Here is a 26080-nt window from a genome sequence, read left to right as displayed (position 1 = left end):
TTGAGCAGTTCTCTCGGTGGTTCAGTCAACTCTACCTTTTTTTTTTCCTGCAAAGTCCATTTCTGACAGGGATAATCTTCCTTCAGGGATTATGAAGCTATCTTGTAGTCATCACTTTTTGTCAGCTTAGCTCATATTAGCCAGTAACCCATGGCTAAACGGTCTGAGCTTTGTATCTCAGTTCAAAAGGAGCACCAAAGATTTGTGGCACGGTTCAACTATACATCATTTAAACCAGCACGGTGGTTGTTCACAAACCCCAGTTTCAGAGCTCAATAAGTAAAGACGAACTGCCTAGATGATCCCTTTTTTAAGCCTCCTGCCCTTGGTACATCTTGTGGGGGCAAAATTGAGGTAGAATACATAATATTGGTGCTAAGGGGTAACAATAGATTGTGAAAACAGATTGTCCTATTCTTTAAAAAGGAAAAGCTGCAGTTGTGCCTTAATTGCACGAGTGAGTTGATTCCACGGAAAAACCAGAGGCCTGTTTTAAAATTTCAGACTAGAGCCCCAGCAGCCTCTGAAGAGCAGATTTCAGAATTAGTGATTCACCATGGCACACAGCAAATGGTCTCTCAATCAGAAAAGGACGCGCGCCCACCAAACAGTGTAGAGCTGAATAAACAACTCTGTCTACCCCAGTATTTGCTTTTTATGGGCTGTCTGACTCCCCAGTGTGGCATGCAGAACACTAAGTTTTTGATTTTTGAGTCTTTCCCATTGCTCAAAAAGCCCAAAGGCTGCTTGACTGAATTAGGAGCTGGAGTGTTATCTCCCTGACAGAGGGAGAGTGCTGATTGCTGTTCTCATTGGTAGTAAAGCGCACGTATGCCTGGTGTAATAGCAGCCATAGAAACCACATCAGCCAAGTAATTGTTTAGGCAGCCTCAGAAAATTAAGAGGACAATATTAAAATGTGTTTGCTTGGCTTCATCCAGCTTCTAAGTTTTTTCTCCTGCAATGTTAGTTTGCTGGGTGATTTTAATATACATCCAGACACTGTCACTAATACTCTTATGAGAGATTATTCATCATCTGTTAATAGCGTTGGCCTGCAACAATTTATTGATTTTCAGTCTCACTCTAAGGGCCGTATTCTTGATATTATGTGATGTATGCAGTGTTACTCCTCAGAACCGTATAGCATCTAATCTTTCCATATCTGGCCACAAGCTGGTATCTTTTGATGTCCATTTAATATTATCTAAGTCAAACTCTTTTCGCTCTATCATATCGCAATATTAAAAACATTGACATAACTGCCTTCTCCTGTAGAACTGACAGACAATTTATCTACTCCTGATAAACTGGTGTCTTACTACAATAATGGACTACACAGTCTACTCAGTACTTTCCATTGAAAACTTGGACTGTCTATTTCATTCACTCTGCTCCTTGGTTTACTCTGGATTTATGCAAACTTAAAACTAAAGATTGCTTGGAATGGCTTTGCACAAAGACTGGTCTTGCTGTCCATATGTATCGTCAACACGTGGAATTATAAGGATGCTCTGTCTGCAGTCAAATATGAATATTATGCAGTACTAATGAGGTCTGGTGAAGGAAATACAAGGACTCTCTACATTAAATCACCTGACAATTTTCCACCTCAGGTTTACTGCACTGAGCATTAGAACATTTTTATAGCCTTTTTCAGTACTAAGGTTAGTAACATCTGTCAGCAGCTGGCTCTAGATAATTCCACATATGGCACACTGTATGATTTTAAAGAAATCTAAACCTTCTACGTGTTGCCTTGACCCACCTCTGACTGGCAACATCCTGTTTATCCCCTCTCTCTCTCCTTTAATAACTGAGGTTATTCACTCTTCCCTGATCCCTGGGTTTTTTCCTCTACCTCTTAAAACAGCTGAGATAAATCTAACACTTCAGAAACCCGGTGAACCTCAATAAGTACAGTTCAATTGCAAATTTACCTTTTCTTTCAAAAGTTGTTGAAAAAAATGTTGTTGTACACCTTAATAACAGTCATTCGTTTGAACAATTTCAGTCTGGTGTTCTGCCACTTCACACTACAGATGAAGTCCAGGACAAAATCACAAATGATCCACTAATGGCAACTGACTTTGGGCTGTTAGCCATGCTTTCTCTATGATCTGAGCTCTGCCTTTGATACAGTGTCTCATGATATTCTTTTAAAGAGATCAGAATCGGTTGACATCATTGGCACTTGCCTGATTTTAAACCATATCTCTCAGGTTGTAATTGGCAAGTACAGTTAAAAAAAAAAAAATCAGATTACAAGCTTGCCTGTTGTCAGTAATGTTCCCCAGGCCCTAAAATCAGAACTGTTGCTAAATATCTACTGTCAGTTTGATTTATTTTTAATTTTTTAAGAGAGCGAAAACCTTTGCCATTGATGAATTCTTCCCCTTGCCACGCAGGATAAAATCCTTTTTGAGGAGCGTGGAACTCCTTAGATAGTTCCCTTCCAGTATGTAGTGAGCACCATATTGGATAGTAAATATTCAATTCAATTTGTGGTCCATAGTGGGTTGCAAAAAGAAGGCTAAATCCTCTGGGTTTCTTGCTGTGAAATCTACTGTGTGATGCAGGGTCTTCTAATCTTCTGCACACTTCGACAAAACCCTGAGGAAGTAACGACTAATCATTATCTGCAAAGGGTCTTATAGTCCCCTTCTTCTCTCTGCCTTTCCAGTACGACATGGCTATCACCTGATGTTGGCATCCAATTACTCGATGTAACTCCAATCATTTGATTTTGAGTCACACCTTGTTGTTCTCTTGTTGCGCTCTCTCTCCTTATCTCTGTATCAAAAGTTACTTCATTACTGTCGTCACACTTAGTTAGCATAGTTCACTTCAGTTTACATAATTTCAATGTGTTTTGTTTTTTTTGTTTTTTTAATTTCGATTATACCCTATATGCAGTTCCCTGCATTAGCAGGCTAAGATCTACCATTGACATTTTTATAACAAAGGAGATCTTTTAGCTGCTGTCCACTTATACAAATGTGCACGGGAGGTGAATGTGTGAGGATTGGAGGAGTATAGATGAAGTGGACATGAGAGCATACAACAGAATAAAGCAACTTGTGGCATGTTGGATGACAACATTGGAAGTTCCCAGGAAGCAGGAGCACCTTTTGCATCTTCTTCTCATTTTGTTGGTTGTGGGTAGCTCTGGGTTGTTTCCCCTGATTGTGCCAACCAGAGCCAGTTATCATCTGAGGTAGGGCTGTGCGATATGACAAAAATCTCATATCCCAGTATAAGACATTAATCGTCCTGACAACGATATAAATCACAAAAATGTAATATTTTTCTGTAAATTCTGTGAATCTCAGGCAACTTGACTTGCGTGAAGGTTTTCCAGCTGGTGTAACCAATGCATGAAACTATACATTTTTAGTCATAAGTTGTGACGGCCACCATTTTCTTTCAAAGTTTGAGTCTAAGGTTAACTTTTAAGCACCCGATGGCTCTTTTTTCTCATCTGTAAACTCTCTGCATACTCTTTCACGTGATTCAGTTTATTTTGAAAAGTCTCAACAGGATCTTGAGCTTTATTGTGAAAGGTTTACATGGAAAACAAACAAGCGGACAGCAGAGCCAAGTGATGGTTTTACCGTCATTGTTGCTAACGATAACATGTAAAAACAGGCGCTTGTCCGTCAGTAGTGTGGTTATTTTAAATATAAGAGAAAGAGAGAACTTTAAGAAATTAATATAGCCACTACAGTGACCATCAAAACGATGAAAAAATATTGCTGTAAACTGTTTATTTTACGACACCACAAAACAAACGATAGTGTAATAGGAAACAATAGACGTTTTTATATCGTCATTCAATATATATCATTATATGGAACAGCCCTAATCTGAGGAGCTGCTCTGCCAAAGTGAAGCAAGTAAAGACGTTGTCAGTGTGTCCTTGGAGCTCCTCTGTTAGTTGGCATGTGAACCCGTTTCCCTTTTTTACATTGTTTACATTTGTGTCTTAATAAAGGCAAAAGGCATAGAGATATGTCACATGGGCAGTGTTTGGTGTAAGGTGTTTTAGAGTTATACATTACTTTAATCAAAGGAGCTTGTTCTGTAATGCAGTAGTGTACTGCACTTGCTCCACTTGCGCTGACTTCAGCTCATTGCAGAGGAGGAAAATAGCCAAGCTAGCTTTTGAGGACATTACTTTTATTTTTTGCTGTGGGAAGCGTCAGGAATGTGACGGTAAAGTGCATACTGAGCCTGTCATTTAAAAAAAAAAAAAAAAAAAAAAAAAAAAATCTGAATTGAATCTACAAGGATGTGCAAAAACAGAATGCTAACATAAAGGAAATAGATAATCTCAGTATGATGTGAAAACTGACTGTATGCAAAGCCCAGCCAAGGACTGATTTTTCATCAGGAAACAAAAGCAGTGATTAGCAGTCACGTTGTAACCTTAATTTCTGCTTGTGGTAATTTCCACAGTAGAATCACTGAAGTGATAGCTGTGAGCTGCTATTTGGACTAGTCCACAGTTTCACCTTTGCTGTCTTTGTGTTGGTTCTCTCAAAGAAACATATTTTGTGCCCTGATTAGGTTAGGAATTTGTGCTAGAGTAAATGTGTAGCCTAAGGTTTATATTATTAAATGCTAATGATGTGTCAGTGGATCTCAGACCATGTTACAGAGTAATGCAAAATTATCTTTTTTTTTTTTTTTTTTACTCCTAACCTCTAACCTCTATGGCACAGCTTCGCATCTACCACATGTGTTGCACGCTGTGGCTCACAGGAGCAGTTTTCATTTGAATGGGATGACTGTTCAGTAAGGTTAATACTGGTCTTTGCTTCCAGGGTGTTACGGTGTGGACGGCGAGAGTGACTCGATTATGAGCTCGGCCTCTGAGAATTCAACAGAGCCTTGGTTCTGTGATGCCTGCAAGAATGGAGTGACTCCCAGCTGTGAGCTATGCCCAAACCAGGATGGCATCTTCAAAGAGACGGATGCTGGGAGGTGGGATACAGTGGCACAATGACCTGGTGGTCAGTTGCCATTTAGAAGATACAGCAAGTGGAACATGTTCAGAAACAAATAACAGCTAATGATCTGTGCTATTCAAAATGCTGCAGGGATCCAAAGACTGTCTGAACTGTGTTATATATTCAGTGCTGAGGAGAAAAGCAGGTTTGATTAAGAAGGAAAATAGAACTGTTGGAGGAATGGAGGGAGGAGAAAAGAGAGGAAGAAAAAGAGTGAGAGAAAAGACTGTGTTATGTGAAGCGTGGAGACTTCAGCCACGTTATCGCTGATAGTGCTCCTCAGCCAGGCTGCACACGAATTTACTACTTCAGTAGAGCATGAAAAACACAGCAAATTAAACTGTGAAGCGGTTGCTTGCTAGAGATGGATATCTTTATATTGGACTTTGGATTCTCTTGCCTAAAGTCCACATTTGAAACTGTCTCACACCAAACTGTAGCATGAGTCTGGGCCTACATAAATCTATGAGTCAATTTCTTTTTGAGTATCTGAGAAACTAGTTTCATGATATTAAGTGTCTTATTGTCTACACAAATTCTCTACATTAAATGCAAAAATAAACCATAGCCATGATTTATCAGTTCACAGCTTTTTGTGAAATCAGCATCCAGGAGTCGAAATGTTTAAAATGCTACTTGATTCTGAGCAATTTCCAATTCTGGATTTTTCTACCATTCTTTGTACCATTTGTTCACCAATTTTGCTTTTATTCTTTGATGTTTTCAGGTGGGTGCATGTGGTTTGTGCCCTTTATGTTCCTGGAGTGGCATTTGGAGACATTGATAAGTTGCGACCAGTAACACTCACAGAGATGAATTATTCAAAATATGGGGCCAAGGCAAGTTCTCTTTTTGCTCACTGATGAAGATTAATTTCAATGTAAATAGTGTTTATCGGCCATGAGGCCAATCCGTGCAAAGACTGGGGTCGTACCATTAGTGAAAGGAGGAGGGGGGCAGGCGTTCGGAAGACAGCAAGTGTAGTGGTACAGGCAGTTACACGGCGAGACCTGCAAGCCAGATTTAAACGCAAGCTTGTCGGGGGAAAAATGAAGAAATGGGCGAAAATATAAAATGAGCAGCATCTGGCTACATTTCAATGATATTAGTGAATTTCTAAAATTAGGAGGTGGCTAAAGTGAAGCCCAATTTTATTTTCATTGAGGAAAAAAAAGAAAAACTGGACAGTCTTTGTAATGAGCTGCCAGAACTTTTTCTGTAATCTTGCATCATGCTGACGAATTTTTTTGTCACAGCATCTTTTTCTTTATGATGTAGAAAAAGTTAAATTTGTAACTTCTTTACATTGACAGAAAGGAGAGTTTCACTGGTCCCGCCCACTTATGATCAGAGAGGGCTGAGTTTGACGCCCATAAACTAGAGGCTGTATTCAGACATTTTTCTCGCAGCAAAACTGATTAAACACCGGAGATGCTCTACTTACAGTAATCATTATGATCAGTAATGGGGCACAATTTAAAAGTGGCACGTTCCACCCCTAAAGTTGCTGAAGTTACCTGTTGAGAAGGCACTTAGTGGGGGCAAAGTTCCAAGGAACAAGTTTGAGAAATTCGGCTTTAGAGCTTTTCAGCTAAAGTTTCGTCAGTCTGAACTGATGTATAAGCGAGGTAATTGTGCTAAATACAAGCGTTAAGGTGAGGCTGATTTATCATGTAAAACCTGAAAGCAGCTTAAGTAGAAATTCACATGGAAGCGTCAGAATTTCAGTAGATAATCCAAAATATCTGTCAAAATGAAAACCGGCTAACAGTGAAACAGTTGCATACTGGCATTTTTGAAAAATGAAAAAATGTTATGTGTTATTTTTGTTATGAGCAGGAGTGCAGTTTCTGTGAGGATGCCCGTTTTGCCAGGACTGGTGTGTGTATCAGCTGTGATGCAGGAATGTGTCGATCCTACTTCCACGTCACCTGTGCACAGAGGGAGGGGCTTCTGTCTGAGGCTGCAGCGGAGGAGGTAGGGCGACCTTGTTGGCAGCTTAACGAAACCAGCATTATTAGTGAACGTTCTTCCCTCAGAGAAATGAAGAGTCCATGAATATGCAGATATTTTCCATTTAAATACTTGGGTGGTTGATTGGTAACAGTTGATTCTTGATATGTCATTTACACCGTACAAATACGTTTATTAATTTAGCTTCAGTGGTTGTCATGTCAGAAGTGTTAAAAGGATGTTTTAAATTCAATAATACATTAGTCTGCTCAGCAAAGAATTATGACTTTTTGTGTAATGACTATTGGCTGTGCAGCTCTTAAAACAAACCAACAAACAAAAAACTAGGAAGTGAACTTGATGCTATAAATTTGTCAGCTCAATAACAGTCACCTGTTAAACAAAGCGGTGTTAGCTGTTGAAACTGTAAGCAGCATATGTGTAGTGACTGGCAGAACAAAAAACAACTGTTTGGTCTTGGGTTTGCACAACCTATGCCTGTTGCTGCAAAAACTATCATAACTAAACCAAAATGTCACTAAAAAGTGAAAAAATAAAATAAAGTTTCCTTGATTCCTGGAGGTCTCTAAACTGAACCTCTTGCCCTGTGTTTGAACCATCCATCTGGGGCTGCAACGATTCAGCCTTCGATGCTTCGTTTAACACACGGCTCTGCAGCGTGCAGATGTGTTAAACTATGTAAACGCAAGTGCTTCACCCACATTTGCGAAATCTGCAATACAAACATATTTAGGAGCAGTGCATGAATAAAAAGTTTGACAACATTAAGCCCGCACAGCCTGCAGTTTTCTTTTGTTTTGTTTTTTTAAACAAAAACATTAATAACACAACAGCAGCAGTGATGATGACTCTGGCAGTTTAACATGGAGCTGGAGTCTGTTTACACGCAGCAAAGAGGAGGAGCCATTACAGAGATGTGAGCTCAGGTTGAATGAAAGAAAAATGTGTTTCCAGCATCCTCCCTGTGATCACCATTTAAACCTTTACTGGGACAAAAGTGAGCAGGAGTCCTTGATCAAAGCACCTGGTTAACGAACGCTGATGTGAAGAAAAGCAAATTTTGAATTTTGAATTCATTTATTTATTTAAAAGGGAGGGCAGCACGGTGGCACGGTGGTTAGCACTGTTGCCGCACAGCAAGAAGGTCCTGAGTTCAATTCCACCATCAGGCCGGGGTCTTTCTGTGTGGAGTTTGCATGTTCTCCCCGTGTTTGCGTGGGTTCTCTCCGGGTACTCCGGCTTCCTCCCACTGTCCAAAGACATGCAGCTTGTGGGGATAGGTTAATTGATTAATCCAAATTGCCACTAGGTGTGAATGTGTGAGTGAGTGTGAATGGTTGTCTGTCCCTGTGTGTTAGCCTTGTGACAGACTGGCGACCTGTCCAGGGTGTACCCCGCCTCTCGCCCTATGACAGCTGGGATAGGCTCCAGCGCCCCCCGCGACCCTGAAAAGGATAAGCGGAAGCGAATGGATGGATGGATGGATATTTAAAAGGGACAGTGCAGTTAAACATAGTTCAAGTGCAAGACATGAGACTGATGTACCGCACATAGGTTTATAGCTACTGCTAATTTTCAACAATTGTCCCTTGTTGGGCTAACAATCTAAATAAATACATATTACAATAAAACATACATTTTCATAAAACCAAATTACATCATAAATACAATTACAATTGAGAGACAATTTAAAATAAAATTAAAATCATCAGATAAAATGACTACAACTTTGGTTCCCCTTTAACCACACTTTAGATCCTTTACATTGAAGGTTAATGTCTGTAATGTTGTAGCTGCTCCATCCACCGCTGTTTGTTTTACACAGAGAAAAATCTACAGTAAGCCTCCAGAAGTTTATTTATTAAAATATGCAGATGAACTGTTAACTTGGTCTGAGACCGTGTTTAAATTATACAGCTTGCTGACCGTCCTATTTTACACAAAGATACCTTCCAACAGTTTTTCAGATTGAAAGTGAAATAATATAATATATTATGTTTAAATAAATAAGATTAATGTTTAAAAGTAAAAATACAAGTTTTCTTCACAAGTCCATGAAAATGGTTGGACACTGAATTAATACTAATATCATGTCTACTTTAAGTCATAACTTCTTGTTTTTAGCAGCACAAAGATTTTGCATCATATGCTCATACTCGCTTTTCTTCATTGGAGACGCCACATACTCCTCATACTCATACTTTAAATACTTACAAACACAAACTCACTCATTCACGTGGACACGCAGATCCACATGCAAAAAAAATAATCCACATGAACACACACTGTCTACTTCATCTAGTAGATAAAACGCTGTCAGAACCCCTATTAATGCCTTCCAAAAAGAAAGAGTAAAGGTAAAAGTTGTGGCATAGTTATGGCATAGTCTAAATTGCATATATATGCAATTTAAACTATGCCATAATAAACGATAATATATCTTCTTTTTTTTGACTTTGCCTGTACTTGAGATTATTTATATATTAGTCATGTATACAGTAGGGATGGGAATTGATCAGAACTTGGCGACTAAGGATTTCGTAGTTTTTGCAGTTGAACTTTAGAACATTACAATTTCTCAAATAGAAACCAATGAGCAGTTTATTCTGAAATACCTGTGATTTTTGTGAATGCTTATTATTGCTCATTTCTTGTTCAATTAATCCATGGAATAATTGAAAGATTACTCGATTACTAAAGAAATCGATACCTGCAGCCCCACATCCATGACGATCTTGTACCCTTGAGGACTTTTCTGCTCTTACCACAGTGCCACCAATTTTATTTATTTATTTTTTTACCACACTTGGTACCTTTATGAAAAAAACCCAAATAATTTATCTTATGAATATTACTATAATAATACCAATAGACCAATTTTAACCAATACATGAAGTGAGAGAAGCGGTAAAATCAAGCCGAGAAAGAATCCACTAATTTTATTTTATTTTTCCTCACCTCCTTTACACAGCTTCTGTCAATAAAGCATCTACCACTTGGAGAAATCAAACTAGCGAGTGACAGATTTGATTGATAACAACTATTAATGAAGTTCTTTTGGAATATTGTCACTGCAGTCCACCAAGCAAAACAAATAAAATTCATATAACACAAGTATTTGGAAAAATGCCTGTTCACTGCAGCAGCCTAATCCAGTTAATCAGCTACAAATCCTCCACTACAACAGACTGCACACAGATGACTGTAGGAAGTCAGCAGCTGCAAAGCACTGCTTCTGCCTCAGCTGGATTTTTCACTTTAGTGAGTGGCAGGTTCTGAAAGTTCAACGTGGTAAAAGCTTTACAGGCTATTAATACCTGTTTTCCCACCAGTTATCTTAACTGTTAATTCCCATGAGTGCTCTTTATTTCCTCAGGATATCGCGGACCCATTTTTTGCATACTGCAAACAGCATGCAGACCGCTTTGACAGAAAGTGGAAAAGGAAGAATTACCTGGCCTTACAGTCTTATTGTAAAGTCTCTCTGCAGGAGAGAGAGAGACAGCTTACTCCCGAAGCTCAGGTAAGGATTGTTTGACCCATCCCATCTATACTAAAAACATGCACTATGTTTAGTCTAAATGACAAAGGACAGTTTGGATGGGTGAGATAAATTGTGTATTTTCGAAATAATATTTTACCCTAAAACAAGTTTAAGAAATGCTACAGTTTTCCTGTAACTGTTAATAAACCTGCACACAAAAGGAATAGGTTTGGGACAGAGGGAGGCGATCCCCACACAGCAGCATCACGTTGAGCTGACACGGATAGTTTAGCACCTGACTCCAAGAAAATGTAGAAATCACTCTGCTCATTGCTATTGCCCTTACTTTTCAGTTCTTTGGTCTGTACTTTGAGGTGGCCCTTGATCGAACTTATATTAGATCACAGTTTTGTATTTGTTGTAGGTGGTCTAAATGTGACTGCATGGTTATATCAGATTGACAGGCACACTAAAAGTCCCAGTTAACAAAATTTAGGCACTATAAGCAAGTGTGAGGGACAGCATGTGAAATTTTCATTGTCCCCAAATGTAAATACAATTGCACATATACAGTGCTTAGCATGAGGAGCACAAACTCCCAGGCATAGTCATAAAGAACTGTCTTTAACCAGAACACTGAGCAAGCAGAGCACTGCATGTATGTCACATCCACACTGTAAGAAGCACTTAGTACTGTTAGTACTTTCGTAGTCTCTTTCCTCCTTCAAGATGACTGTGCAAATGGGCAAAAAACGATGGGCTGAACTGGTTTCCACAATTCAGTGTTTCCTAACAGCGTGTTGTGTGAAATTCTTTTGAAAGTAGATGCTACTTATATATACTAAAAGTAGAACAGAGCACAATATATCCTGTTTCTAATAGCAAAGTGGTTGTATGTGTCCCACCTGCAGGCCCGAATCACTACTCGCTTGCAGCAGTACAGGGCAAAAGCTGAGCTGTCCAGAAACACTCGTCCTCAGGCATGGGTACCCCGGGAAAAACTGCCAAGACCTCTGACCTCTAGTGCCTCAGCTATCAGAAAGTTGATGAGGAAGGCTGAACTGATGGGCATCAGCACTGACATTTTCCCTGTGGACACATCTGATACCAGTGCCAGCATGGATGGACGCAGGAAACACAAGCAGCCTGCTCTCACAGCAGACTTTGTCAACTACTACTTGGGTGAGGAAACTGTGTCATCTCTGCTCTACGCTGTTCTGTTGCTTTGTGTCAAGTGTTAATTATTATGCTGCTATTTCACTTTACCAGCTAAAGTAGGTGGGTCTCTGAGAGCAGTGAGAAAATGTTTCGCAGCAATTCTTTTAGAAGCTCCTTGTTTGTTGTGAGTGAAATTGATACTAAAGAAGAAAACACTGAGATTAGAAAACTGCAAAGCACTGCAGTGCAGTTTAGGAGAAATTTGAAAGTTTCTTGATGTCATGAGCAGAAAGGTGTGCCGTTTGCATGTATTCACTATACCTGCATGAGTTTACTCGAGTTACTCAGATGTTCTCCAAAAGTCCTAAGACATGCATATTAAGTTAGATAGTGATTGTGTGTCTGCAGTGCATGGATTTAACACTGTTACAGTGGCTTGCAAAAAGTATTCAGCCCCCTTGAACTTTTCCACATTTTGTCACATTACAGCCACAAACATGAATCAATTTTATTGGAATTCCAGGTGAAAGACCAACACAAAGTGGTGCACATGTGAGAAGTTGAATGAAAATCAAACATGATTCCAAACATTTTTTGCAAATAAATAACTGAAAAGTGGGGTGTGCGTAATTATTCAGCCCCCTGAATCAATACTTTGTAGAACCAGCTTTAGCTGCAATTCCAGCTGCCAGTCTTTTAGGGTCTGTCTCTACCAGCGTTGCACATCTACAGACTGAAATTCTTCTTTGTAGAACAGCTCCAGCTCAGTCAGATTAGATGGACAGCATTTGTGAACAGCAGTTTTCAGATCTTGCCACAGATTCTCGATTGGATTTAGATCTGGACTTCGACTGGGCCATTCTAACACATGGATGTGTTTTGTTTTAAACCATTTCATTGTTGCCCTGGCCCCTGGCTCAAAAGACTTGAGACTGGGGCGGAGGTTCACCTTCCAGCAGGACAACGACCCTTATGTTTAGGGTCGTTGTCCTGCTGGAAGGTGAACCTCCGCCCCAGTCTCAAGTCTTTTCCAGAAGAGGTTTTCTTCCACGATTGCCCTGTATGTGGCTCCATCCATCTTCCCATCAACTCTGACCAGCTTCCGTGTCCCTGCTGAAGAGAAGCACCCCCAGAGCATGATGCTGCCACCACCATATTTGACAGTGGGGATGGTGTTTTCAGAGTGATGTGCAGTGTTAGTTTTCCGCCACACATAGCGTTTTGCATTTTGGCCAAGAAGTTCCATTTTGGTCTCATCTGAGCAGAGCAGCTTCTTCCACATGTTTGCTGTGTCCCCCACATGGCTTGTGGCAAACTGCAAACGGGACTTCTTATGGTTTTCTGTTAACAATGGCTTTCTTCTTGCCACTCTTCCATAAAGGCCAACTTTGTGCAGTGCACGACTAATAGTTGTCCTATGGACAGATTCCCCCACCTGAGCTGTAGATCTCTGCAGCTCGTCCAGAGTCACCATGGGCCTCTGGGCTGCATTTCTGATCAGCGCTCTCCTCGTTCGGCCTGTGAGTTTAGGTGGACGGCCTTGTCTTGGTAGGTTTACAGTTGTGCCATACTCCTTCCATTTCTGAATGATGGCTTGAACAGTGCTCCGTGGGATGTTCAAGGCTTGGGAAATCTTTGTGTAGCCTAAGCCTGCTTTAAATTTCTCAATAACTTTATCCCTGACCTGTCTGGTGTGTTCTTTGGACTTCATGGTGTTGTTGCTCCCAATGTTCTCTTAGACAACCTCTGAGGCCGTCACAGAGCAGCTGACATTAGATTACACACAGGTGCACTCTGTTTAGTCATTAGCACTCATCAGGCAATGTCTATGGGCAACTGACTGCACTCAGACCAAAGCGGGCTGAATAATTACGCACACCCCACTTTGCAGTTATTTATTTGTAAAAAATGTTTGGAATCATGTATGATTTTCGTTCCACTTCTCACGTGTGCACCACTTTGTGTTGGTCTTTCACGTGGAATTCCAATAAAATTGATTCATGTTTGTGGCTGTAATGTGACAAAATGTGGTAAAGTTCAAGGGGGCCGAATACTTTTGCAAGCCACTGTATGTATTGTTAAATGTGGTAGCGATGGTGTTATTGCTTTTATGTAGTCAGCCTACATTGAAAAAGCAGCAGTTGTACTAGATTTATATTTTCCTTCTCCACCATTCTTCCGTTATCCTTTAGAACCTAATGTAGCATCATTTGCCAACATTGCCCCTTCTGCTCCTTTAACTTCATTAATCACTTTTTGTATCCCCCTTTTCTTCCTTTTAAAAAAAAAAAAAACTACTCAGAGCGGAACATGAGAATGATCCAGATCCAGGATAACATTTCAGAGCAGAAAAACCTTAAAGATAAGCTGGAGAATGAACAAGAAAAACTACACGTCGAGTATAACAAGGTGAGTGACACAGTTCAAACACAATTGCTATATGATGAGAAGACATATTAGTACGGAAAAGAAAATGAACAGTTCATTTTCTTTTCCGTACTAATATGTCTTCTCATCATTCTGGTACAAGTTAATGTTCTTAGTTATTTCCAGGCAAACTGTAATCTGTACTTCTGTTTTTGAGTGCCATCAGTAGTGTGCAACTTCTTGCAAAATCTCAATTACAGACTGAATTATGGGATAGATGGATGAAGTTTATTGGTCACACAAGGAAATTATGAAATCTATAAATATATACAGATTGATCATATTGAATATTGAACTTGTCCTAAATGACGCTAAATGCTTTAGCATCTCTTTGGACCTCATTTTAAGATTCCAGTAACCAACTGCCAAACACAAGTTTAACATTTTGAACAATCTTCCGTTCTTTTGTCTGTCGTTGCATAATGACAGAACAGGTTGAGGTTAACTAACCAGTTACTTTTGAGCTTCTGAAATTGAGGGACTTTGCATAAAAAAGGCTGTGATTCGTTAACACTTAATGTAGTACTGTAGTAAAATGTCGAATTTCTATACTCCACTCACATGTTGACTGATTGTAAAATCCTCAGTGGAAGTTTGAATCTGGGATGGATACACCGATGTACATGGAATGATGGTGGAGTGATTTGATCTGATTTCAAGTTTAGAAAGAACAAAGCTTTAGTCAACAGCTGACATTGCTGTTCATATTGACAGGCCCATTTCATTAATATATGCAGGTTTTCTCATGGAGAAAGGGATGTTGTTGTGGTAGCAAAAAACTGAATATACTGAATAGTGTCCAAGCAACACACCAAAAAAGGTACATCTTTCCAAAAGGTTTGCTTGAAGGAAACATTAAAATGAATGTGGTGAAAAAAATGTAGTGATATTATCAAAGCAGGTGGTTAAGCGTTTTCAGTCTTCTTTCTTTTTTTTAACCCCTCAGCTGTAAAAACTGTACTGAAAATCTCATTGAATTTCAGTGACCTTCACCTCAAGGTCAGATGTCGTTTCTGAAAATCTTGTGAGTGTGATATTGCAGGAAGGAATTCACCTAGGATTCACATTCGTGCTATTTTAGCGCATCTACTAAAAATCTCAGTCGAGTTTAAATCAAGGTCAGAGATTATCTGACGTTTTCTAAAAATAAATCTTGTGAATACGATAACTCAAGAATTAAGGCACCCAGCGTATTTATGCCGACTACTAGGAGGCTGAGGGGAGTCAACAGTGGATACCAGTATTTGTAAACTTGAACTTCAGTTGTACAAATCTTTCAACACATTTTAAACCATTTTAATGGATTTTAAAGCTTTGTTGTGCCATGAGAGAAGGTTGAATTTAGGAGTTCTCTGTGTGCAGCCTTCATGTTTCTCTTCAGACATATGACCTCTGCAGTAAGCCTGCCACTCCGTCTGTCAGCATGAGGAAGGGAATACAATGGCAAAGTAGAAGTCAGAGTTAATGTTGCATTCAGTCTTCTGCCATGCATGTTAAGCGTTATTAATGGAGTGTGTATTGCTAATTGCACTGCCTGAGTTGCTGTCAGATGGCTTGGGCTTTGGAGAAAATACCATTACAAGTTAAGCTTTGACTAATGGACACTAGTGGAGAACAGTACAGTGTTAACCTGGACAAAGGGGTTACCAGTTGCAAATCATATGCAGTGATAGTATGAAACAGTTTCAGTTGTTTATATTTGAGTGCAAAATTGATGTTCACGTGCCACAGAACGTTAGCATGGCCGTTGTGCACATATCACAAAAGGTCTGGCTAACAGCTCTTCAGGAAACACCTCCTTGGGGAAGAAATTCAATTGTATGCTTGTCAAACTGTTATCGTTCACTTTTTACATAATGGGAACATGTGAGCTACTGGACTTCTTTAAGTTTTGTGAAGACATTTTACTTTTCATTCAAGAGACCTCTTCAGTTCCTAGGTATTTAAACCATAGAGGGGGTTGTCTCTTAAGAACATTGCTTAGCATGGTGTGTTAAGCTCCTGGCCAAACTTGTAAATGGCCTGGATAACATGACTCTTTCTTGCCCTTTTACTCCCAGTCACATGTATGGCAGTACCTAATTAGTTTCTAGGAGTCTGTGAAGGTTCTCAGTCATCCAGGTCATCGTAGTCAAAGGAGCTTGCAAAGAAAAGTGTGCGAATCATTCGCATGATAAGGTGGGGCCAGGTTTCACAATGAACTCACACGAAACCCTGGCTGATTGGGACCCACACCCAGTTTCACACCTTGGCTCAGGCGATTAGAGGATCATCAGGGGGTCCTTTTGTCCCTCTGTGGGGGGAAACTCCCACTTGGTTTATATCTGGGACTCTCCACCATTTGACCTTAGAACTGAAGAAGCTTCTTGGATGAGAGGTGAAACGTCTTCAAGTAACTTAAAGAAGTCCAGACGCTTTTCTTTGCAAGCTCCTTTGACTAGTTTCTAGGAGAATTGTTTAGTTAGGTTGATAACCTTTAAAATGAAAAAAACCAATCAAAATGATCATTACTCTTTAGGTTACTGATGGATGGAAGATCAAATGTTTTACATTCCCTAGTTTGAGACGAATAAGAGACAAGTTGGTCTGTTTTTGAAATTTGAAAAAATTGAATTTGACCTTAGTTAGGTTAGCCTCGTACCACAACCTGTTCTTTTTATGTGCGCCTTTTCTATACTGTGCCTTCCTCCTGTTTGTATATAGTTCTCATGTTTTTATGTTTCTCAAGTTTGTTAAATATTCCTGCTGTCGTACTATTTATATTTTCTACCTGAACAGTTGGAGTGAAGCAATTTCGTTGTACATGTACAGTGACAATAAAAAAGGATTCTATTCCTGACCCAGCTAACACACAGGTTGAGACCGATGTTTATATTGTTGTTTCATCCTTGTGAATGGTAAATGCTTATGGATTCAACTTTTTTCCTCTTACTCAAAACAGTTATTCTTTAGGTTTATTAGAAAGGGAAAAAAATTATCACATGTTATATGATCAGGGCCACAGTTTGTTTCCATTTGTCTCCCTCCAGCTCTGTGAGTTTCTGGAGGAACTGCTGAATGCAAATGGAAAGCTGCGAAGTGAAGGCCAAGCCACGTGGAGTCTGCTCGGCGGCATCCTGGGCCAGGTACGTTTGTTCAACCATTGTTTTTTTCCAACACATGAATTAGCTGTTGTTTAAACAAAGTCTCAGGAAGCATCTTGTTAATGATTTACTCTTTTGATTGAAGTATTGATTTAGGTGAATGGGTTATCCATATCATACTTTTATTCAAAGTCATCTGAGCCTGTAATAATAAGTTGTTTTGATTTCATTTGAATTAAAAACAAGAACATGAAACAATTTCTTAACCCATAAAAATGAGCTTTAACAATATAGCACAATACAAAACAATACTTAGGCTCTGGAAGACTATGGAGTTTTTTTTTCTTTTCAATGTGGCAGTTGTGTCTTAATTGTGGGTAAGTGTCCAAAAACCTCAGACTGTCAGCATATTTTTTTTCAGGGTCATGCCAACCAATCGGATAGCTCACTAAAGCTTTCTCCTTCCTGAGTGATATCCAGCTTTACATACAACAGTAGAAGTTTTCATTTATTATCCTTTATTTATCCAAGTAAAAATTCTCATTGAAATTAAAATCTCTTTTCCAAGGGAGACCTGGGAGAAAGGTGCAACAAATACAACACATAACAATATAACAAGTAAAAAACCAAATATAAGTGAATAATATGCAATAGCAGATTGTTTTTAATGTTGCTCTTGAAACAATCACTTGCTCCTTTGTCTTGCTCGTTTAAAATGGACTTGAACTTGAATAATTATTTCTGACAATTCAGTTCCTTATGATTACTGTATTTTTCGCACCACAAGGCGCACCGGACTATAAGGCGCATTAAGTGAAGCAAAACAGTCAGATAAGTCAAACTATACTCAACTCATTCTTCTTGGTTCCTCCAATTCTGTACCCTTGATTCATTAACCCTTCAAGAACTACCATAGAACCAAGTCCGCCAGAGCTTATCTTTACATTTTTAATCAAATCAAATCAAATCACTTTTATTGTCACATCACATGTGCAGGTACATTGGTACAGCACATGTGAGTGAAATTCTTGTGTGCGAGCTTCACAAGCAACAGAGTTGTGCAAAATACAATAATGTAAACAAGCAAAATACAAGAATGGCTACATCTGAAACTAATAAATATATGTACAATATATAATAGTATATGCATTTCTGGATGTGTATCCTAAATATTTTTCTGTGTGTGTGTGTGTGTGTGTGTGTGTGTGTGTGTGTGTGTGTGTGTGTGTGTGTGTGTGTGTGTGTGTGTGTGTGTGTGTGTGTGTGTGTGTACACATATTTTACAAATTAAATAGAGTAAACAATAAATAAAATATATAAAAATATACAGAGTGAGACATGTGCAAAACAAGTGGCATTACTGTACAGTATGGAGTGCATAATGTTAAAGTTCCAGTAGTGAAGCTGAGGTGTCTATGACGTGTTCAGCAGTCTGATGGCCTGATGGAAGAAGCTGTCTCTCAGTCTGCTGGTACGGGACCGGATGCTTCCTGATGGAAGTAGTCTGAACAGTTTATGGCTGGGGTGACTGGAGTCCTTGATGATCCTCCTCGCTTTCCTCAGGCACCGCTTCCTGTAGATGTCTTGGAGGGAGGGAAGCTCACCTCCAATTATCCGTTCAGAGCACCGCACTACTCGCTGGAGAGCTTTGCAGTTGTAGGCGGTGCTGTTGCCATACCAGGTGGTGATGCATCCAGTGAGGATGCTCTCAATGGCACAGTGATAGAAGGTCCTGAGGATGCGGGGGCTCATGCCGAATCTTTTCAGTCTCCTGAGAAAGAAGAGGCGCTGCTGCGCCTTCTTCACTGTTTTGTTTGTGTGTACTGACCACGTAAGATCCTCAGCCAGATGTACTCCAAGGAACCGGAAGCTGCTCACTCTCTCCACAGCAGCGCCGTTGATGGTGATGGGGGTGTGTACTTCTCTGCACCTCCGGAAGTCCACTATCAACTCCTTTGTCTTTGCGACGTTGAGGGTGAGATGGTTGTCTTGACACCAGTGGGTCAGGGCGCTGACCTCCTCCCTATAAGCCGTCTCATCACCATTGGTGATAAGACCCACCACTGTAGTGTCGTCCGCAAACTTCACGATGATGTTGGAGTTGTTAGTGGCTGTGCAGTCGTAGGTGTAGAGTGAGTACAGGAGAGGGCTCAGTACACACCCCTGTGGAGCACCAGTGTTCAGTGTGACGGGGGATGAGGTGATGCTGCCCAGTCTGACCACTTGGCGTCTGTCAGACAGGAAGCTAAGGATCCAGCTGCAGAGGGAGCTGCTCAGTCCTAGATCCTGCAGTTTCCTGTCCAGCTTCGAGGGAACGATGGTATTGAATGCTGAGCTGTAATCTACAAACAGCATTCTCACATACGTGTCTCTCTTCTGACAGGGCAGTGTGTAGTGTCAGGGCTATGGCATCATCAGTGGACCTGTTGTGGCGGTATGCGAACTGTAGAGGGTCCAGTGAGTCGGGTAGTGCAGAGCAGATGAAGTCCCTGACCAGCTTCTCGAAGCATTTGCTTACGATGGGGGTCAGGGCTACAGGTCGCCAGTCGTTCAATGAGGAGATGGTGGAGGATTTGGGTAGAGGGACGATGGTGGCCATTTTGAAGCAGGCTGGGACTACAGACAGAGAGAGGGAAAGGTTGAAGATGTGCGTGAACACTCCAGCCAGCTGAGCCGCGCATGACCTGAGGACGCGGCCGGGAATCCCGTCCGGACCAGTAGCTTTGCGTGCGTTCACCTTCCTGAAGCACTTCCGCACATCCTCCTCAGACACAGTGTGCGCACTGACGTCATCCGCGGTGCGCACACTGTCCGGTCTCATGGTGTTCGCTGTGTCGAATCTAGCGTAGAATACGTTTAGATCCTCACACAGAGAGGCCGTGGTCTGCGGTGTGCTGGTTTTCCCTCTAAAGTCTGTGATCGTGTTTAGTCCCTGCCACATACTCCGAGGGTTGTCAAACTGTTGCTCCACCCTGTCCCTGTACTCACGTTTGGCTGCTTTGATCGTCTTCCGGAGTTGGTAATGTGCGTGTTTGTAGTCCGATGTGTTCGCGGAGGCAAAGGCGGTGTTCCGTGCCGCCAGTGCCGCGCGAACATCTCCGTTAATCCAGGGTTTTTGATTTGGGAAGGATTTGACTGTTCTGGATGGGACGACATCTTCCACGCATTTCCTGATAAATCCACAGACTGAGTCTGTGTATTCATCAATGTCTCTGGCGGCCACGTGAAACATTTCCCAGTCCGCGTGATCAAAACAGTCCCGCAGCGCAGACTCCAATTGGTCCGTCCAACAGTGCACCGCCCTCCGGGTTGGAGCTTCCTGTTTCAGCTTCTGCCTGTAGGCGGGCAGGAGCAGGATGGAGCAGTGATCTGATTGGCCGAATGGGGCGCGGGGGAGGGCTTTGTACGCATCCCGGAAAGAGGTGTAACAGTGGTCGAGAAGCCGGTTTCCACGTGTGTTGAAAAGGATGTGTTGATGGAGTTTTGGTGAGACTTTCTTCAGGTTTCCCTTATTAAAGTCTCCAGCTGTGATAAACGCTGCCTCTGGGTGTGCGGTTTCCTCGCTGCTGATCGCGCTGTACAGTTCCCTGAGTGCTCGGTCAGTGTCGGCTTGTGGGGGAATGTAAACAGCCGTAATAATCACTGCTGTAAATTCCCTCGGTAGCCAGAATGGCCGGCACTTAATCATCAGGTACTCCAGGTCCGGTGAGCAGAAGGATTTGACCGGGTGCACGTTCGCATAATCACACCAGCTGTTGTTGATCATGAAACACACACCACCGCCTCTGCTTTTCCCAGTAAGATCCTGTGACCTGTCCGCGCGATGCACGGAGAACCCCGGTAGTTGTATTGCGGAGTCCGGTACCTTGTCCGATAGCCAGGTTTCTGTGAGGCAGATCACGCAGCAGTCCCGCATCTCTCGCTGGAATGAGATCCGTGCCCGAAGCTCGCACAGCTTGTTCTCCAGAGACTGCACATTAGCCAGTAATAAACTGGGTAACGGTGGTCTGTTAGTGCGCCGTCTCAGTCGAACCAGAACGCCAGATCTTCTCCCTCTGCGTCGGCGTTTGCGGCCTCCAGGGCCAGAGAACAAAGGTGTCTCAGGTGAGACGCCTTTTACATGCTGTAGTGCCATTTTCGGGAGCATTACAGCATGTAATACATCAATACAAACATCATAGTCCAAATTTTAATAATATGTATGCATTAAGTGCAAAGTAGCTACATAAATTGCAAAAAAGAGAGATTTAGATAGAAGTCAACCAACGGGAAAGTCTGATATACAGTGATTGCCCATTTAGCAGCAGCATAGAGAGAGCAGTGACGTACATGATTTCCACAGCAGTCTGTAGTAGATGTTTTTCTTTTGTGAAAATTTTTTACACTTTTTTTATTGAGAAGGTCTCTTCCACAAGGGCTCAAATCTCTCCTTGTGCTCATGACCTCTCAGTCTCTGTTTCCTGCTCTGTCTTTGACAGGTTTGAGCCTGTGACTCTGTCCTTTTTAAAGGAGACTGTTGGTCATCTTAAGCCTGCAGGGTCTCCAAATGATGATGTCCCTCCTCGACTTTCAAAAGAGGTGTTACCTACAGTTGGTCCTTTGGTTCTTGAGCTGGTAAACCATAGTCTGATGTCAGGTGTTGTCCCTAAAGATTTTAAACATGCAGTAGTCAAACCCCTGATTAAAAAACCTGCTCCTGATCCTACGGTTCTTGCAAATTACAGGCCTATCTCCAAACTACCTTTTCTTTCCAAAATTCTTGAAAAGGTAGTTTACAGCCAAATAACGGCCTTCCTGGAAAAGCAAAATGTGTTAGAGGTTTTCCAATCTGGTTTGAAACCCTTTCATAGCACTGAATCAGCCCTTTTAAAAGTTTTTAATGACATATTTTTAGCGACTGATGCTGGGGACTGTGTTGTTCTTGTGCTTTTAGATTTGACAGCTGCGTCTGATACCGTGGAATATGCCATTTTATTCTCTCGTTTGGAGCACTGGGTGGGCATTAGGGGCACAGCACTGGAGTGGTTCAGGTCCTACTTGGCAGGGTGAACTTTTTGTGTCAGCCTCGGTTACTGTGTGTCGTCCTCCGCTCCCCTCTTGTGTGGTGTCCCACAGGGCTCAGTTCTAGGCCCCCTCCTCTTCTCTTTATATCTGCTTCCTCTTGGTTCTGTACTGAGAAAGCACGGCATTGCTTTCCACTTTTATGCTGATGACTGTCAGATCTATGTCCCTCTAAAGAAAAAAGGCAGATACCTTACACAGCCATTACTTCAGTGTCTCGATGACATTAAGGCTTGGATGTCTGTTAACTTTTTAAAATTCAATGATAAAAAGACCGAGGTGATGGTTTTTGGTAGCCCCACTGAGACCCCCAATGTGTATGTAGATTCCCTGGCCCAGTATGTTACGTCAAAGTGGACTGTGATCTGAAGTTTAATAATCAAATTAAGGCAGTGGTAAAATCTAGCTTCTTTCACCTCAGGCAGCTGCAAAAATAAAGCCAATTCTTTCACAGCAGCACTTTGAGACAGTGATCCACGCCTTTGTTAGCACTCTGCTAGATTACTGTAACGCACTTTATATTGGGGTCAGCGCATCATATATTAGTCATCTACAGAGGGTGCAAAATGCCGCAGCTCGTCTTTTAACTGGCACTCGAAAGTTTGAGCACATTTTCCCTGTTTTAGCTTCGCTTCACTGGCTGCCCATTTCTTTTAGGATTCATTTTAAAATTCTTTTATTTGCTTTTAAAGCTCTCCATGGCCTAGCCCCATTGTATCTCTCTGAGCTGCTACAGCCTTATACACCCACCCGCTCTCTCAGGTCAGCTGATCAGCTGCTCCTGAATGTACCCAGGACTGGGCGTAAATTTAGAGGGGATCGTGCTTTTGCTGTAGCAGCTCAAAAACAGAACTGGCCTGTCTCATCTCTAAAGGAAGCTCGTTCCACAGTTTTGAAGTCACTCTTGAAAACCCACCTCTTTACCCTGGCCTTTCACACCACGTGAGATGTTGGTTTTTATTTTTATTTCAGTTGTTTTTAGGTGATTCGATGCTGTTTTATCTTGTTTTAATATAGGGCTGTTTTAATTTTATGTTTTATGTGTTTTATTTATTTATTTTGCTGTTTCTGTACAGCACTTTGTTCCTGTGCTGGGTATTTTAAAGTGCTTTATAAATAAAATTGGATTGAAATTAGATTTAGAGCATTAAAATCAAAATTAATTTATTTGGCCTATGACAGTTTGCGTAGGATCCACTTTCCAGCAACTATGAATTGGATAAGCAGTTAAGAACATTAGTAGATATAAAATAAATGTTTTTGATTATAATTTGGAAACACAAAAATATTAAAGCTGTAAAAAATACAACAACAAAAAAAAAACCTTTCAGCTTTTACGAACAAGCCATTACAACTGCACTCACTGGCTATTTCATTAGCTACACGCCCCTGGTGCTGGTCTATTGGATCAAGACTTGGTTGATGCTGTTTGAAGTGAGTGAACTGACTGTCATGTTCAAAGAACCATTTTGAGATGATTTAAGACTTGGCATCACCTTTTCCTGCTTTTCCTTTTTTTTGTTGGACTATCCTCTTTAAACCATAGAGGTGGCTGTCTGGGAAAATTCCCTTATATCTGAACAACCAGTCATTGAAATGACCTTTGTTCCCTATCCTGACTCTTGGTTTGAATCTCAGTAGGCTGTTTTGACCGTGTCTGCTGAACTGTTGCCATATAATTGGCTGGTTAGACTATAGTGTTCAACAGTCATACCTAATAAAGTGGCCAGTGTAGTTGTAAATACAACTCTTCAACATTTTAATAATCTCTGCAACAGGATTTGATAATTTTCTTTCCTGCACATGATATCAAAGCGAATCTCATAATTTGAAAATATTCCTATGGTCAGTGGGTTTAACTGAGAAAACATACAAACTGAAAGTGATATTTAAATTCCTTGCTGTCTTTCTCTTTAAGCATCTCATCTGCTGACAACAAGTAATTGTGACAATACTACTACGTGCAACATATACAGCCAGTCTCTAGCCACATAGACATAACGTGATTATCTGAAACAGTGGTGTCCATTTTATTCAAAATTGCAGATCAACATGGTGGCTTCCACACACCAGTGCCTGCCCGGTGTATTTTTACTGGATTAATTCTCAGATTATGAGTGTGCATCAGTTTTGTTGGAAAACATAATTACACACTAATCTATGTATATTTGTAAGTGTCCATGCTGCCTGTCCCTCCACCCAGCAAGGGGACAACGATACCCCATCACCTTTTTAAGGCTGAGGAGTAAAACCTTAAGTTTCCAGCAACTTATGAGGCATTTTAGAAACCTTTTTTTGTAAATGTTCCACGATTACTGTGTCCCCATTAAAAATGAAGACATCTGGACATGCATAATATTTTACAAGACAGCACGATAGTACTACATCTCCATAAATATAGCTTTGTAAAATGAAAGTAGCAAAAATAAATGTGCATTCATAGTGTGCTTCTTTTTCCACTTCTGCTTTGGGCCAGTGTTTTTAGAAGTTTTCTCACCCCACCGCTACCATCATCTTTTGCGTGTCCTTCGGTACGTCCATGAAATTCCTCTGTGGTCTTCCCCTTTTACAGCTCTAGTATCAGCATCCTTTTCCATTATATCCACCATGCCTCTTGTGCACTTGTGCTCCTTTTGTGCTCTTCTCTTCAAACCATCTCAGCCTTGCCTCTCTTTGTCCTCCAAACTGCTCATATCGAGCTGTCTGTCTGATGTCCACTCATTTCCAATTCTTACTAGTCTAATCACTTCTAATAAAATTCTTAGAAACTTCAGCTCTGCCACTTCCAGGTGGGCCTCCCATATTTCTGTCAGGGCCACGTCTCCAAATCATACATCCAAAACACGTCTCACTAAGTTGTAAACCGTAATATTCTCTTTAGCTGCTATCCTTCTCTCTCCACCTCTCTTGTGGGGCTTTCAGTTGCTTTGTATGGTTGACCCCAGATATTTAAACTCATCTGCTGTCACTGCCTCTGCTCCTTGCATCTTTACTCTTGCAACTATCTCCCACTCATTTAAACACATGCATTCTGTCTTTCACTCCTCTTCTCCACAGCACATACCTCCACCTTTCTAGGCTCTTTTCCATCCATGTACTGTCAGTACATTTAAAGCTCTAGCTTTCATCACGTTAACTTGCTGCAGCTCAATCTGTCTTTCTAGCGAGTTGCCTACATTATATGTAGGCGATCCTTACTTAGTGTCCAGTTAAGCATGCAGCTGATAAAAAGCCTTTTCCTTTGCTTTTGCCACCCCTCTCTCTGTGGTGTACTAAAAATGAATTACTCAGTAATTAGTATGACTTACAGTGTACTTAAATAGGACAAGAAATACCGAACATATAAAGGCTAATTTAATCATGGAGCCCTGCTCTCAAAATCTGATGTAGATTGTAACACTGTCTGTGAAGCTGGATTTAAGAAAGAACTGCTTAAAGTTAAAAATTGAGAACATGTGTGGCGCTGTCTTCTGTCTGTACGTTACGTCATGTGGTTGGTTGGTTGCAGCTAATAGACTGACATTAGTTTATCTTGGCTAACTACTGACAGAATCGATAACTCTGAGGAAAATAACGACACTAAAACTAAAAATCAGTTTAAGAGGATCGCTCCATGATGTAATTTAGCTTTTTATATGTAGTGCTTCATGTCATGTTTAAGATTTCCTACAGTGCAATTTCTGTCTCTGTTCCTGTAAAACACCTAGATGTTATGCAAGATTAAGTCACCCCAAAAAGAAAAGCGTACTTAATGTAAAATGGGGAAATATTGATTGTTTTTTCTGAAATTACGATAAAATTTATTTAAGTATGACATAATTAAAATTACTTTAGATTAGATAGAACTTTATTAATCCCTCGGGTGGGTTCCTCTGGGAAAT

The 26080-nt window shown here is 40.8% G+C and overlaps 1 protein-coding gene across 5 annotated transcripts in view; it reads left to right on the top strand.

The window, feature by feature from the left end:
• phf14 (PHD finger protein 14) overlaps window positions 1-26080 on the top strand; it is a 145250-nt gene that overhangs the window by 19115 nt on the left and 100055 nt on the right. For all 5 annotated transcript variants that reach the window (XM_026156303.1, XM_026156304.1, XM_026156302.1 and 2 more), the window contains exons 5-11: window positions 4827-4986; window positions 5740-5851; window positions 6852-6989; window positions 10363-10509; window positions 11382-11652; window positions 13931-14037; window positions 17085-17180. In XM_026156303.1, the coding sequence (XP_026012088.1) occupies window positions 4827-4986; window positions 5740-5851; window positions 6852-6989; window positions 10363-10509; window positions 11382-11652; window positions 13931-14037; window positions 17085-17180 (1031 nt within the window). The remainder of the gene's footprint in view (window positions 1-4826; window positions 4987-5739; window positions 5852-6851; window positions 6990-10362; window positions 10510-11381; window positions 11653-13930; window positions 14038-17084; window positions 17181-26080) is intronic.

The sequence above is a fragment of the Astatotilapia calliptera genome, chromosome 22 (genome assembly GCF_900246225.1).
Source record: "Astatotilapia calliptera chromosome 22, fAstCal1.2, whole genome shotgun sequence".
In the NCBI taxonomy this organism is placed as follows: Eukaryota; Metazoa; Chordata; class Actinopteri; order Cichliformes; family Cichlidae; genus Astatotilapia; species Astatotilapia calliptera.
This window is presented reverse-complemented; position numbering and strand designations above follow the sequence as displayed.